Below are 15,571 nucleotides of genomic sequence, written 5' to 3'. Positions count from 1 at the left end.
TCAACATTCTTACTATTCTAGGCTAGTGTTAAATATACAGGGTTTTGTACATATACATATTTTAGCATTTTATTATAATTGCCTAAGTAATGAGCTTATGTATTTTCCATATGCAGACTGTAAGTAATTTAAATGTACATGAAGAACAGATGCATGTTAAAATGTGTTTATAACCATACTGGTTTCTGTGTCCAAATATGGCTATAGCCATTTTATTGATTTGAAATTTGTCAAAATCCAAGAAGCAAATTTAAAAAAACCCAACACTTTTTTTGAGTTGGAGTCTTACTCTGTTGCCCAGACTGGAGTGCAGTAAGATGACTGCAACTCACTGAAACCTTGACCTTCTGGGCTCAGGTGATCCTTCCGCCTCAGTCTTCCTAGTAGCTGGGACTACAGATGTGTGTCACCACACTTGGCTAATTTATTTTTATTTTTTGTAGAGAGGAGGTCCCACTATGCTTCCAGGCTGGTCTCGAACTCCTGGGTTCAAGCAATTCTCTCATTTTGGCCTCCCAAAATGCTGGGATTTACAGATGTGAGCCATTGCGCCTGGCTCCAAGCAGCACATTAAAAAAAATTCCTGAAATAGAGTTCCTAAGCCCACACAGTAAAGCTCACGCACTTTCCCCCTCTTTCACTCAGGGCTGGATGACTCTCGGTCTATACACTGTTGCTGTAACCTTGCTGTGTGATTCTCGCATCCAGGCTGATTAGAGAGAGGGCCCTGAAAGCACTGGGGTGGGTGCTGGTGGCACCACTGTTTGCGTGATGGTGAAGACAGTCCTGAGAAAAAGACTGGGTTGGACAAAAGGACTGTGCAAGCCTGGGATTGGGTGCTTAAGGCTCCAAAACAGCATGCGAAGGCATGACAGTTTGGTAATTGACGCCCAAGTCACAAGTGTTCCAGCTGAGGTCCAGGAGGTGTGAAGCAGATACAAGGTAGCCTCAATGTGCCCTGTCCAAATTCCTCACTCATGGGATCCCCACGCCTAGTAAGACAGTGTGCTTTATGCTATGAAGTTTTGGGGTGAAGCATCCACAGTGACAGAGACAAACACTGAGCATCTGACTGTTTGCCAGACACTTCCCAGCGCCAAGCACTTGTATATTGAACTTGTTTATACATCACAGCAATCCCACAAGTCCTCTGCATCACCACTGGTTTACAGGTGACACAGCAGTCTCGGTGAGCTAGGTCACTTGCTGAAGGATGCTGAGGCGCTGAGTGGTGCAGTGGGGTTCGCACCCAGGACTGAACCCTGAGCCTGGGCTCATGCCCTCTCTGGGTGGGCCTTCCCCTCCCCTCAGTGTGCAGTGCTACCTGTGTCTTCCCTGGTTGCCCATTCCCCTGCTAATCACAGGGAGCTGTGGCTGAGAACACGCACTGCTCAGACTTTCTGCCCTGAGACATCCTCAGGTCATAGTCTTGGCTGTTGGACCTGGACCATCATCCCATGTGCGTTGAGTTCCCATTTCCTGAAAGCCTGGTGGAGGTGCTGATGCAGCCTCTTCTTGCCGGTGATGGGTGGCGCTTTAGGGTGGTGGGACTGCAGTCTGAGACCTCCTCCCCAGCCTCCTTCCCTACCACCTTCCTCTCAGGGGCCAGACCTGCATCAGGGTCTAAGGCTCACTTCTCCCTTCCTGCCCCTTCCTGACCCAGCTTTGCCTGTCTCCTTTCCCTCCCCCGTCCTTCACAGGTATCCCCTCCAATCATCTTCCTGCCGTGCTGCCTGTTTCTAGCAGGGCCTGAACTAACACGCAGGGTGACATCCCACCTTTGCCTCGCCACCCCCCTTGATGTATTGTGTGTCACTGTCACTCTACTGCCATGTGCTGTCTTGCAGGTGGCTGGCCCCCGGGACCAGGGGGTCTTTACCTTGTTCACACCGTCGGCCATGGCTTGTAGCGTGAGCTCCCGGGGCCCATCCACTGTCTTGCCGTTGTCCGTGGGGCCCCAGCTGGCACTGTAGATGTCAATCAGCTGTGGCATGTGGCTGATGGAGGAGGCCTCGATGATGTCAGTCATGAATGGCTGGTCCAACATCCGGATGCCTGTGGATACGGAGAATACCGGGTTTGGGTTCTCCAGTTCACAGGAGATGAGTGATGAGGGAGGGCTTGGGTCTTGGGTGTGCTTGGAAGTGTTGGTGACCCCCACATTCCCTGGGGGACACTTGTGGAGTCCAAAAATTAAGAAAGAGGCACAGTGCTGAGCACGGTGGCTCACGCTTGTAATCCCAGCACTTTGGGAAGCTGAGATGGGAGGATCGCTTGAGCCCAGGATCAGCCTGGGCAACACAGCGAGACCTCATCTCTACCAAAAAAAAAATAGCCAGACATAGAGGCATGCATCTATAGTCCCAGCTACTCAGGAGGCTGAGGTGGGAGGACCACCTGAGCCCAAGAGGCTGAGGCTGCCATGAGCCATGATCATGCCACTGCACTCCAGCCTGGGTGACAGAGTGAGACAACAACTCAGAAAAAAAAGAGAGAAAAGAAAAAGAAGGAAGCACAGATGGTTGCAGTCACCCCTTTTTGGGACCCCCCTATGCCTTTTCTTATGTAACTATTTGAAGAAAATTTTATTCCTCTAGCAAACCTTACAAGAATTCCCAGTGGGGAAGGGAATTTGCCTTTGTTGAAGAAATTCCTTGATAAGCCTGTTTGCAAGTGGACACTGAGCCTCAAGGAGCTAGATGTTGCCTGTGACCAAATTTCAGGGGAGAAAAAAAGCTACTGCCTGTGACAGATGGGAGAGGCAATTGATATCTGATATTGAAAAAGCAATTCAGAGGGTGGAGGGCAAGGGGCAGGGACAATGCAGGAGGTGAGATCGGGTCACGAACCAGGAACTCCTAGCTGCACTGCAGCTGAAGAGGAAGTTGGGGAGGACAGAAATGTTGGGTGCGTTATACCAAGCTGTATCAGTAACGGGGCATGAGATACAGTCCCCTCCTCCTTCTTCTCCATGGCATCTTTGTTATGTTTGGTTACTCTCTGATGCCTCGTAGAAATGACTTCTTGTTGGAAGCTGAAAAGGAGCGGAGTCCTGCAGACCAATCTTGTGACAACAAGGTTGTAGGGAGAATGGCGTGGGTGGTCTCCATGTCAGCTGCCCCTGCCACAGTCAATGATCCATGGCTCACACCCCGCTCCAGCCATCCACAAAAGACCTCTCCAGGGTTCACTCAGGAGCAGCCAATGGAATGGGCTTCTTTCCCTCCAGGACTACACTCAAAACTTTGCTGACTGGGGACATACGGCTCTTTGCAGGGTTTTGTCATCTGGGATGAGTCAGGTGGTTCACTATTCCATGGCAAGGAGCCCAGGGTGTCAATGAAGCTGACCTAAGTCTTTCCAAACACTGCAATTATGGAATGAAGGGAATGAATAAATTCCATTCATGGAATGAAGAGTGGCCATGCACAGTCAAAACCTGGAACCCAGGTGTGGTGGATTGTGCCTGTTATCCCAACACTTTGGGAGGCCAAGGCAAGAGGATTGCTTGAGTCCAGGAGATCAAGACCAGCCTAGGCAATGCAGTGAGACCTCGTCTCTACAAAAAAATAAAAAAATTAGCCAGGCATGGTGGCTCATGCCTATAGTCCCAGATACTTGGGAGGTTAAGGCAGAAGGAACATTTAAGCCCAGGAGTTGGAGGCTGTGGTGAGCCATGATCATGCCACTGCACTCCAGCCTGAGCGAGTGAGACTCTTATTCAAAACAAAACAAAAAAACGAAAACAGAAACTTGGACCCTGACACTATTGTTCCCCCTGTGGTCAAAGGACATGATTACAAGGACATTATTTCACAAGCATCCCTCTCTAACATGGTATGCAAATCAATTTAAATAAGGGTAACTCAGGTTCTCTCAGGGCATGTGAAACTGACATGAAATTGCTTTTTTCTTTCTTTTTTTTTTGAGTTGGAGTCTCACTCTGTTGCCCAGAATGGAGTGCAGTGGTATGCTCCTGGCCACCGCAGTCTTGACCTGCTGGGCTCCGGTGATCCTTCTGCCACAGCCTTCCAAGTAGCCAGAACTACAGGCGCACCCTACCACACATGGCTAATTATTTATTTATTGATTTATTGTAGAGACGAGGTCTTGCAAGTTGCCCAGGTAGGTCTTGAACCCGTTGGCTCAGGCAATTCACTCACCTCGCCCTCCCAAAGTGCTGGGATTACAGGCTGAGCCACCGAGCTCGGCCAGCTTTCTTTCTTAAGGGTCTGCTACTTTCAGACCTCAGGAGACTCCGAGGTCTCTGTTTTCTCCTCAATGACTCATAGACCAACCCTTGCGCTTGGATGACAACTTCCCTCAATGCACTTTCAGCCTTTTATCCCAATGGCTTACTTGAATGGTTCATACACTACCAGGTCACAAGGTCTTTGAGTCCAAGGGATGTGCTTATTTTGTCTGTGATCCTTGGACCAGCATGATGCTTGGTATTGATCTTCAGCTTGGCAAATATTTGGTGAATAATTATCTGGTGTTATTACTTTATTTGGTTGATTTTCTTCTCAACAGAAATAACAGGCCCAGATTATCCATGGTCTACCATTAATCCATAAAGCAGGTCACCATTTTTGCCAACAAACATCCAGTTATCAGTTAATATCCTTTCTCCTGGAGAAGGCTTATCCAGAAAAAGCCTAGTCTTTGGTTTGAACTTTCCGGAGGTTAAGTTTTATAATTCAAAACTATATTTTGCTTTTGGTCCACCTATATTTTATTAATTTAAACAATTTATTTGGCTGGGTACTGTGGCCTGTGATCCCAGCACTTTGGAAAGCTAAGACAGGAGGATTGTCTCAGCCCAGGAGTTTGAGCCCAGCCTGGGCAACTTAGTGAGACCTTATCTCTACAAAAAATAAAATTAGCAGAGCATGGCGGTGCACGCCTGTAGTCTCACCTACTTAGAAGGCTGAGGTGAGAGGATTGCCTGAGCCCAGGAGGTTGAGACTATGGTGAGCCATGATTGTGCCACTGCACTCCAGCCTGGGTGACAGAGTGAGACCTTAACTCAAAAAAAAAAAGAAAATAAAAAATTACTCAACAAAGGTGCCAACAGGCCACAGTATAAACCAAACAATGCAACTTCTTATGTGAAGTCAGGCCCACTCTGTGGATGGGAAATAAACACGGAAGAGCCGGCATTCACTTGCTCAGACGCTCTTGGACTTGCCTGGTGCCTGGATGACCAGGGCTGAACTGCCCACAGGAAGGCGAGAAAAATTCAACTCTGGACAAAGTTGGCCTCCACTGCCCCACTGCCAGCCAGTGGTGCACGTACCTGCTTCCTCCTAGCAGCTCTCCTCCCTGTGCCTCTGTCCCTCTGTGTCCCCTCATGGGTTCCCTTTGTGCCGCACAAGAGCATCAGAACGGACATGTATTAATCTTCTGACTGTTTTAGCAGAAAGGGTGACCACAGACAGAGCTAGGCTCTCATTCATATGCAGGGGCCAGGCGCCTGAGGCTCTTTTAATCTCATTAAGCTCAGGATGAATGAGGCATGCATTAATTGAATGAGATACAGTATTAATTCTGCTAGTGACTGCACCATTAGCAGCCCAGGCAGAGGCTCAGGGTGGCCCAGAGGCTTTAAGGGAGTACTTCTCCTCTGCCCCTGGATATGCTCTAGATGCTACAGGGTCAGGGAGAGAGGGAGAGAAGAAGAGAAGGAGAGAGATGGGGGTGGGAGGTTGGGAAGAAGGAGAGACAGAGAAAGACACACACCCAGAGAAAGAGAATGAGAGAAATAGGGAGAGCTAGAGAGAGAGGAGAGAGAGACAGAGAGGAGAAGGAGGGAGACAGAGAGAGGCAGAGAGACAGAAAATGAGAGAGGGAGGGAGGGAGAGAGACAGAGAGAGAGAGACGGAGAGGGAGAGACACACACACACAGAAAGAGAGAGAAAGAGAGGGGAGAGAGAGAGAGAGAGAGAGAGAGAGAGAGATCTCAAAAGAGTTGAGTGTCAGTGTCTTCACATCCATAACATGCTCTGTTGGCTGATATGATTCCACCGGTAAGGACAGAGAAAAGCACACAGTAAACGCTTATGCCTCCCCCACCCCCAGGCCTGCACACCACAGTAATGACCAAAGCTGACTGTGTGTCCCTCTTCCATCCACTTAGGGGCCTTACCCACCTACCTGCAGGGCTTGCACTGTGCCTAGCCCTGGTGCCCTGGGGGCTGCATGGCCCAGTAGACTGGACACCATCCTCTTTGCCTTTGCTTCTGTTGCACAAGGCATGCTGGTATCTGCCACCAGTAAACGCTACATCTGTCCACAAACCTCAGCACCCATAATCACTGTCTTTTGTGCTCAGGCATATTAGCCCGGAGGTTAAGGGGCAAGTTCATGCTCATCCAGGTTTTAGGATCTAAAAACTCATGTGAATCATTGAGCTTATGGTAACTTTTACTGGTTTATTGAAAAAATATGTACAAATTCACTGCAATGCTATGAGATTTATTAGCTAACAACAACAACAACAATAATATATGAAAGCAACTTATTGCTAGTAGAGAAATTTTGGGGTATTTTGATACTGGTCAGCAGTGTGGATTTCAAACTATTCAAAATCTACCACAAAGGTGATCGTACCTTGACACCCAGTGCATACATGTATACTAGGGAGACCCCCCAAAACCTAGAATTATCTTTGGAGGGTGGGCCCCTTGTAGAACAGGGTTCCCCCATTAGGTACGTGTTCTAGGACCCATCAGGATCAGTGTACCAGCTAGTGTTGTGAGAGGCTGCATTTGGTTTCAGCAAAATTCTTTTGGAGAGTCTTTGCCCATTTCATGATGGGTGATTTATGGGCACACCTTGCCCACACCTCACTGAGAGTTCAGCAGTTTTGACCGAAAACAGCATGACCTCCATGGCCCACCCTCCCTTTCCACCCAATCTCACCCCAGGCAACTTTGTTTCCCCAGATGAAAAAATCCTCAAAGAGAAATGTCTTGCCAATGTGGAAGGGGTGAAACAAAAAACGGCGGAAGCACTAAAAGGCATTAAAATAGATGAGTTCAAAAACTGTTTTGAGCAATGGAAAAAGCATCTCAATAGGTGTATTGCACCAAATGGAGAGTATTCTGAAAGTAACTGAAGTTTAAACACGAAAGAATGAATGCACAATTTTTTAATAAATCTGTTTTTTGGGGGTCCCCCCTTGTATGCTCTGGTTTAAAAAAGAAGATGAAGACCAAACTTGCCTGACCTGACCCCACCGTGGGGCTGCTCTGAGAGTCTCTGTAGAAGCCCAGAGCACTGTGGAACTGCGCAGCTGACTAAGTCGCCTGCTGTCCCTAGGCCCTGGTTATTGTCTGTCATCTTGCTTTAATCTGTTCATGGCACAAGACATCATCTGATGTCCTCTTGCTTGTCCACGCCCTGTCTGTGTCTCTCCCTAGGCTGAGCTGCATGGGACAGGGGCCACTGTGCACCCATCACCTGAACTGTAAGGAGCCCTCAGTAACTGTGGACTGCATGAGCGGACAGGAAGTAGAAGGCAGTGTCTCTCAAGAGGCTTAGTGCCGTCTTGAACTTTAATAAGTCTTGAAGTACAAATCTGACAAGTTTGCAAGAAACATCCCTTGGAAGGGTCATTATTTATATCTGTTGTGCATTTATTTGGCTTTGTACACTTTGAATAACACATTTTTAAATGTCAAGTTTTTGTCTCAATCTCTTTGATTGAAGATGTTCAAACATGGATTTAAAAATTAGCATTAAAAAAAGAAAAGAATTGGGTTCTCTTTTTAGAGAGTTTCTTGAATAAGCACATTTTGAAACTAAAAAAATTAATATTAATATTTTTTCTTAAAATTTATAAAATTAAAGGAATGGATAATAGAATGCAAATAATTAAATTTTCAAACAGAAATTTTGAAGTTATTAAAGCTTTGAGACTACAGTAAGATTTTTGGGACACCTTTATGTTTGGGTCTACAAAGTACAGAGTTTGAAATAAAAATAGATAGAAAGAAGATATTTGCTCTGACTAAAACAGGTCAGAGCTAAAGTCTGTACACACCAAAGGGGACTTCACATAACCAGGGAGAAGACAATCCTTGATGGAAAATGAGTCAAGTTCATGAACATAAGAGGAATTCAACAGGCAGCAAGCTGATGAAGAGATACTCAGTGCTCTTTCTTCCTTTTGGAGGACTCAATTTATTATGGGTTCTCCATTTTTGTTTTTATTTCTGGACTAAGATTCTACAGCATTTTAACTTTCGAGACAGGGTGAAGGGGTTACTTGGGAAGGTCTTCAGACATTGCCACTGCCATCTCCCCAACCTGTGATGAAGACCTTGAGACTTTCAGAGACCAGCAATAATCTCCACTGGCCACCAGGTGGTGCTCTATATCTCCCTGGAGGATTTGGCTCATTTTTAGAGAATAATTAAAAACCAGCCAACTTTTGGAATTGCCAGCCAGGATAAATAAAATGTTCCTCCAAACCTGTAAGGTTGAGGGGCCTGAAACTCTGGTTTTGTTTGCAATTCATGAGTGATTCCCTAGTGCCTCCTCAAGAAGAATTCATTCTGAGTCCCCAGGGAGAGGACACTGGATGCCCTAAAGGGCACAGGAATGGCCTTAGAGCCTCCCCAGCACTTGAACAATTAAAACAGTGTGCATGGTAACAAAGGAGCAAAGCTGGGGTCAAGTGTGACTGGGCGTACCTCCCACCAGCTCTGTTCTAAGGCTCTGGAACCTCCAAGCATTGCTATGACCCCTGCACTATCCTGGCATTTCATAGAAGCAAAGTCGTGTCTTTCACGTGTCAGGCTGCATCTAGCAGGTGAGGCGGGGCTGCTGCTTTCTGCCTGGATCCTATGGATTGGTCTCTGTCTTTTTGCTGGGGTTGTTACCTGCCCAACTGCCCTGGGTAGGTTGGACAGACCAGGGTGTTAATGGCCTGGCAGTGACTGAACGATGGGAGCTGACGGATGAATGCCCCAGCTTCCTCACTTTGGGGTTCACTTGTAGGAGTGGGCTCCTGTCGTCCATGAGACCCACCAGCTCAGCAGCACGCCCTTTGTGGGCACCCTCCCTTCCCTGTCCTGCTTCACTCCCTCATTCTGGTTTCCTGGGACCACCTCTCACATAAACTGCTTGCATCCAAATCCTTCCCTCAAATTTCGCTTTAACAGAATCCAGACTAAGAGAGCAAGACCATTAGGTATATTTGATGAGTACTTCAGATTTTTTTCAGAGTGCAAATTTAATAAGAGAGAGAGAAAACAAGCAGGTAGACAGTGAAATCCCCATGAGTTCAGAAAGCCAAGAGCTGCTCCCAGCTCTTCTAACGTTTGCAGGTTCATTCAACTTCATTTAAAAACCAGCTACCTTGGGTATGTGAATAAGCAATTCAGGTTTGAGTTTTCCAGTGGCCTCCAGTTCTGTTCTGTGAGCAGAGAACCTGCCTGGCCTCAAATGCCAGCCCAGGTATGAGCCTGGCTTATGAAATATTTACCAAGTGGTATTTATTCCCCTAGCCCCTGATGGCTCCTGACATTTTAATGCCAGTTATTTGGATGCACACGAGATCAGGAGAGCTGGAACTGAGGGGCCAAGCCGTCTCTGTTTATATTCCAGAGACCTCCAGACGTGTTCTTTCGTAAAATTTAGCACCCAGTTCAGGCAAGCCTCTCAGCAAACAGTGCTGAAAGTGGTTCACAGTGGGTCTGTGCAGGTTACTTTTGCTTTATTTAGTTCCCTGGAAATATGCATGTCAGCAGAAAATAGGTTTATGATTTCATTAAGTTGCCAGGAAAAAAAATATTGAGATGGTTGTTAAAAAAAAAAAAGAAAGAACAACAAGGTTGGGTGACTCAGCCTGAATAAATTAAGAATCAATCTGATACAAAACTTGGAACAGGACAGAAGCCACACCATACCCAGGCATCCTGTTGAAAGCCTATGAATCTCTCTGTTTCTCCTGCTCTCTCTCTCTTTTTTTGGGGGGGAGGGGAGTGTGTTTGTTTCTAAATTTCCTGTGACTTGCTACTTCCATTTCTGTAGCCTCTGTAAAGAGGGAACTGCTAAATATTCTACCCAGTGAAACGTAATAACAAGATTCTAGGTGGAATTTATCCTCTTAAAGATGAGATCTGTGGTGCCAGACATTTTGAAGGGCTCTGAGGACATTCACCAGGAATTTGTACACACCTCCGTGTATTCATCAGTCAATATTTGAGTCTCATTAAAATAATGTTGACATTGACACAAGAGAGTAACGGCTGTACAATTCCATTTATATAAAATCCAAAAACTGGCAATGGCCAGCTTTTGCTATTAGAAGACAGGACTCGGGTGATTCTTGTGTATCTGGGTAGTGATGGGAAGGGGACAGGATGGCCTCTGGGGTGCTGGTAATGTTTTGTTTCCTGATCGCTGCCTAGGTGTGGCCAGTTGGTGAAAATTCATTGAGCTGTGTGCTTACGATCGGTGTCTTTTTCTGTATTTATATTATACTTATGTTAAAGATTAATAATGTTCAGATACTGCCATGACATTTCGCTTGTGCTGTGTCTCAGATCCCAGTTCTCTTGCCATAGGGGAGTTTCGGGCTGGGCCCTGGATGAACTGGAGACCCTGCTGTGATTTTCCGGCCTGCTGCCCAGCAGGGGCCTGTTGTGTAGCAGGGACAGCTTACCTGCCACCCTGGAGTTGTAGGCCACTCCAACCCCACAGATGTTGTTGTTGGCAGCCGCAGAAACTTCTCCTGCACACCGGGTCCCGTGGCTTTGGGAAAAAATGAAGACACGTCAGCTCCAGAGGGAAAGAAGGGACTTGGAGGGAGATCTTTACATTCTACCAGTTGAAAACAGTCTGATTCTCTTCAACACTGTAGCTAGAGTTGAGCCAACATGTGGCCCAACCAGCTTTTTGTCTGTGTATCCCGTGTCTCTTCTCTCTTCTTCTTCCCCCTCCTGTTGCTTATTTCCTTTTCTTTTTCCTTCCTTCCTTCCTCCTTCCTCTTTGCTACTTCTGCTTCTGTAGCCCCCGTAAAGAGGGATTGTTAAATATCTTACTCAGTGAAACGTAATAACAAGATTCTAAGTGGAATATATGCCCTTAAAGATGAGATCCATGGTGCCAGACATTTTATTTCTTCCTATTTTATTTATTTATTTATTTCAAACAGGGCATCTTGCTTCAGACTCTCTCTCTCTCTCTTTCTTTCCTTCTCCCCTTCCTTCCTTTCTTCTTTCCTCTCTCTCTCTTTCATTTCATTTATTTATTTTCAAACAGGGCATCTTGCTTCAGATCTTTCTTTCTCTCTCTCTGTCTCTTTCCCCTCTTTTTCTCCCCTGCTCCCTCTTACCCTCCCTCCCTTCCTTCCTTTCTGATAGGATCTTTTTTTTCTGAGTTGGAGTCTCACTCTGTCGCCCAGGCTGAAGGGCAGTGGCACGCTCCCGGCCACCACAGCCTCGACCTGCTGTGCTCCAGCGATCCTTCCGCCTCAGCCTTCCAAGTAGCTGGAACTTGCTCTGTCACACTCAGGCTGGAGTGCAGGGGTGCACTTATAGCTTACTGCAGTCTCAAACTCTTGGGCTCAAGCCACCCTCCTGCCTCAGCCACTTAAGTAGCTGGAACTACAGGCACATGCCACCATGCCAGGCTGTGTGTTTTTTTATTTTTTGAGTCTCACTCTGTCACCCAGTGAGTCAGGGTCTCACTCTATCACCCAGAATCACAGCTCACTGCAATCTTGAATTCCTGGGCTCAGTTGATCCTTCTGCCTCAGCTTCCCGAGTAGCTGGGACGACAGGCATGTGCCACTTCGCCTGGCTAATTAATTTTTTTGTAGAGATGAGGTCTTACTATGTTGCTTAGGCTGGTCCTCAGCTCCTGAATTCAAGCAATCCTCCTGCCTCAGCCTCCCAAAGTGCTGGGATTACAGGCATGAGCCACCTTGTCTGGTCAATATTTATTTTTTGTAGATACTGGTCTTGCTATGCTGCTCAGGTTAATCTTAAACTCCTGGCCTCCAGTGATCCTTCCACCTCAGCCTCCCAAATCTCTGGGATTGATTAAAATATACTTTAAATGTGTATATTTAAGTATTTTTTTACTTATATCTTCCTATATATTTATGTTTTGATATGTAGCAGATACATTAAATATATACTTATGTCAAATGCATCACATGCAAAGTGTATTCATATAAAGTATGTGTATGCACATATACATATTAAAATGGAACTTTAATGGATACCGATTATATTTGACTTGCTTGCTGTTTAGTATATGCTGAACAAGTGAGTATCTAAATAAAAGCTGAAAAATCAAGTCCATGTCTAATTCAACTGAGCACTAATTTCATTATTATTTAATAATCAACCCTGACAAGATCTCCCAAAGTGCACAATGAGCAAGGGGCTTGCCAGGTCTGAGACCAACGCTGAATTTCAGGACCACCTGTGACCCTCCCCGAAGGTGATGAGCCCATCCCTGCCCTAAAACTCACCAAAGCCTGAACTGGCTTGAGCAAGGTAAAGAACCTGAATAATGCTTCTGTATCCTTAGTTTTGGCCTTTAGCTGGGGAAAATAAATGTCATGGGCCCCTCAGAGGAACATGTGGGGCGAAACATTTCACTGCTAAATTAGGTAACACTAATGAACAATAAGCATCAGATGGTGATGCCTGCTCATGACATCATGTTTCTTCACAACCCTGGGCTTTTGATCTGGACTGGTCTTGTGACTTGCTTTGGCCAAAAGGATATGGCAGAAGTGATGAGCCTGGGTCTCCAGTGACCTCACGCTTCTCCTCTCTCTTGAAGTCCTTGGTGCCGTATGAACAAGCCTAGGCTAGCCTACTGGATGCTGAATGACAGGTAACCTGTCCTGCCTATCACCCCAGTCAATAGCCATCCATTCTGCAGACAAGTGAGGTGGTCCTAAACAGGGGAGCCCCCAGCTAATGTGCCAGCTGACAAGGGCTGTGTGGTGAGTCCAGCCAAGACATGCCTACCCTGGGCCAGATCAGCTGACCTGTTGACTTGGGAGCAATAATCACATCTATTGTTATAAGTTACTGAATTCTGATATAACTTGTTATGCTGCATTATCATAGCACTAGATAACTGATGCAATGTGCAAGCAAGGCCAGATGGACATCCATGGCTTACATTGGGGAGGTTGGGGTTCACACCCAGATTGCCATGTTGACTATATTGGGGTTTTCTTGAATAGTCTATATTGGAGGTCTGCTGGGGTGTCCAAGTGACAACCCGAGGCACTGCACACAATCCTGAGGAACTCCAGAGAGATAACACAGGCACTTTCCATTCTTCCACACTGCTGGCCTTTGCACTAGAGTTATTTGGTCAAACATCTTGTGTCTTCCAGCCAAAAGCATGCATTGCTGTATGTGCTACATTCAAGGCATAGTGTAAGAATGTCAAGCAGTATGAATAGAACAACCGCCATTTATTAATACCTGCTGGGGCTGGGCCTTGTTCTGAAAGTGCTGCATGGCTTATCTAATTTAATCCTCACAACATCTTATTATTATCCTCATTTTAAAGATGAGGAAACTGAGGCTTTAAGATATGAAGTCACTTCTTAATTTGGAGGCGGCAGAACCAGAATTCAAATTCAGGTCTGCTGCTTCCAAAGCTTTGCTCTTGACCATTATTCCTGACTATCAAAAATATGCAGATAATTCTGGTTAACTTGATGTGTCAACAAGACTGACACATAAAGATACCACAGGGTATCCAGATATTTGGTCAAAATTATTCTAGGAGTTTCTGCAAGGGTGTTTTGGGTGAAATTAACATTAAATTGGTGGACATTGAATAAAGCATAATGTGAATGGGCCTCATCCAATCAGTTGAAAGCCTGAATAGACAGAAAGACTGGCCTACCCTGAGAAGAGAGAATTCTCCAGAAGGCTGCTTTGGGACTTTGTCTAACATTGGCTCTTTCTAACTATGTAGCAGACTACCTTCAGGCACGAATTGGAGCGCTAGTTCTCCTGGATCTCCAGCTTCTTGGCTCACCCTGCAGATTTTGGACTTGCCAGTGTTGATACTTAGATGGGCCAATTTTTAAAATACAGAATCGCTTTCTCTGTGGATACATATCCTATTGGTCTTGCTTATCTGGAGAACTTTAATACAAAAAGTAACAGAGTAATTAAACCAGTTTTCACTGGTTTTTAGTTCAGTGATTTGTCAATAGCCTTCACCCAGGTTTTCTGGTACAACATTGTCTTATAGTTTGCAACTTGTTTTTGTTGGTGGCAGATAATGCTGACAGGTCACCAGGGTCATTTTCTGTCTCCTTGAGCTGCAGTTGGGCTCCATTTCCCAGCCTGCCTTGTGCTTGAATGTGGCCATGTGACTGAGTTTGGCTAACATTGTGTGAGCAGTGGAATATGTTGCTACTTCTAGGCCTGGCCCATAAAAACCACCCCTGAGCAATTGTCCCTGCTCTTTTCCTCTTGCATAATTTGATACAAAAATTTCCCAACAATTCCAGAAACCTACATCAAAGAAGAAAGGAGCCTGCATCTGTGAATCACTGCTCAGAGGAGAGCTGTTTCACCAGAAGCCCAGAGTGGGGCTAGTGGGTGAATAATAAACTATTATTGGGTTAAGCCATGAAGTCTCTAAGTTGCCAAGATTTGGGGTCTTGCTTATTACCACTGCTAGAGTAGCCTGAACTAGTGCATTTCAGTTTTTTTTTTGAGTTAGAGTCTCACTCTGTCGCCCAGACCCCAAGCCGGGGGACCCAGGCAAATGGAAAAAAACAGATCTGCTTAAACTGCCTCGCCATTCTCCAGGCAGAGACTTCCATTGCCCCGCCCATCTATCAACAAACTTTACCTCATTTCCTAAGGCCAGATATTGCAGCCCCCTGCTGCTGCTATTCCACTGCGTGCATGGGAGTCTTTGGTCCCAGCCCCCTCTGGCTCCCTCCCCAGCTGCACTGTCTCCAGCCTGGCACCCGGCACCAAGCCGCCGGTCACACAGGGAGGCTCTGGGCGCCTGCCCCTCAGAGACACCGGTCCCATTCCTGGCTGAAGTACCCTGTGGGAGGCCCAGAGCCACTCTCGCTGCCCACTGCCTGCCCTTTGGAGCTTTGGAGCTCTGGAACTCTGGGCCCACCCTGGCTGAGCCACTCAGCACGAGACCCCAGGCTGGGGGACCCAGACAAGCGGAGAAAAACAGATCTGCTTAAACTACCTTGCTATTCTCCAGGCAGAGACTTCCATTGCCCTGCCCACCTATCAACAAACTTTACCTCAGTTCTTAAGGCAACAACGCGAAACAGGAGACAAAGCCCCACCCCTACGTTGCAATGAAAAACAAAAGGGAGAGGTCGGAATCGGAGATCAGAGAAGTGACTCTAGTCTGATCGCTTATTTTCACTTATGATTTTATCATTGAAACTGTTGGTTTAGATCACGTTTGGTGTTTACCTTCTGACTTACACTGTTTCTCGATTTTATTGGCCTGTCTCTGTGTAGCTATCAGTACTCTTTAGGGAATCTTTCTTACCTGTCTTTCTTCACTTCTTCCTGGCCCTGTGTCT

At 46.3% G+C, this 15,571-nt stretch overlaps 1 protein-coding gene across 1 annotated transcript in view; it reads right to left on the bottom strand.

Moving 5' to 3' along the window:
* Positions 1–10,764, bottom strand: part of PCSK2 (proprotein convertase subtilisin/kexin type 2) — a gene marked incomplete at its 5' end in the record, with an annotated part of 52,670 nt that extends 41,906 nt beyond the window's left edge. Inside the window, 2 exons of the mRNA XM_008054074.1 lie at positions 1,880–2,055; positions 10,676–10,764. Coding sequence (XP_008052265.1) covers positions 1,880–2,055; positions 10,676–10,764 — 265 coding nt within the window. The remainder of the gene's footprint in view (positions 1–1,879; positions 2,056–10,675) is intronic.
* Between the last annotated feature and the right edge of the window lie 4,807 nt (positions 10,765–15,571).

The sequence above is a fragment of the Carlito syrichta genome, unplaced genomic scaffold, assembly GCF_000164805.1.
Source record: "Carlito syrichta isolate Samal-C Ts95f unplaced genomic scaffold, Tarsius_syrichta-2.0.1 Scaffold289006, whole genome shotgun sequence".
In the NCBI taxonomy this organism is placed as follows: Eukaryota; Metazoa; Chordata; class Mammalia; order Primates; family Tarsiidae; genus Carlito; species Carlito syrichta.
Note: the sequence above shows the minus strand (reverse complement) of the source record. Positions and strands in the feature narration are given on the sequence as shown.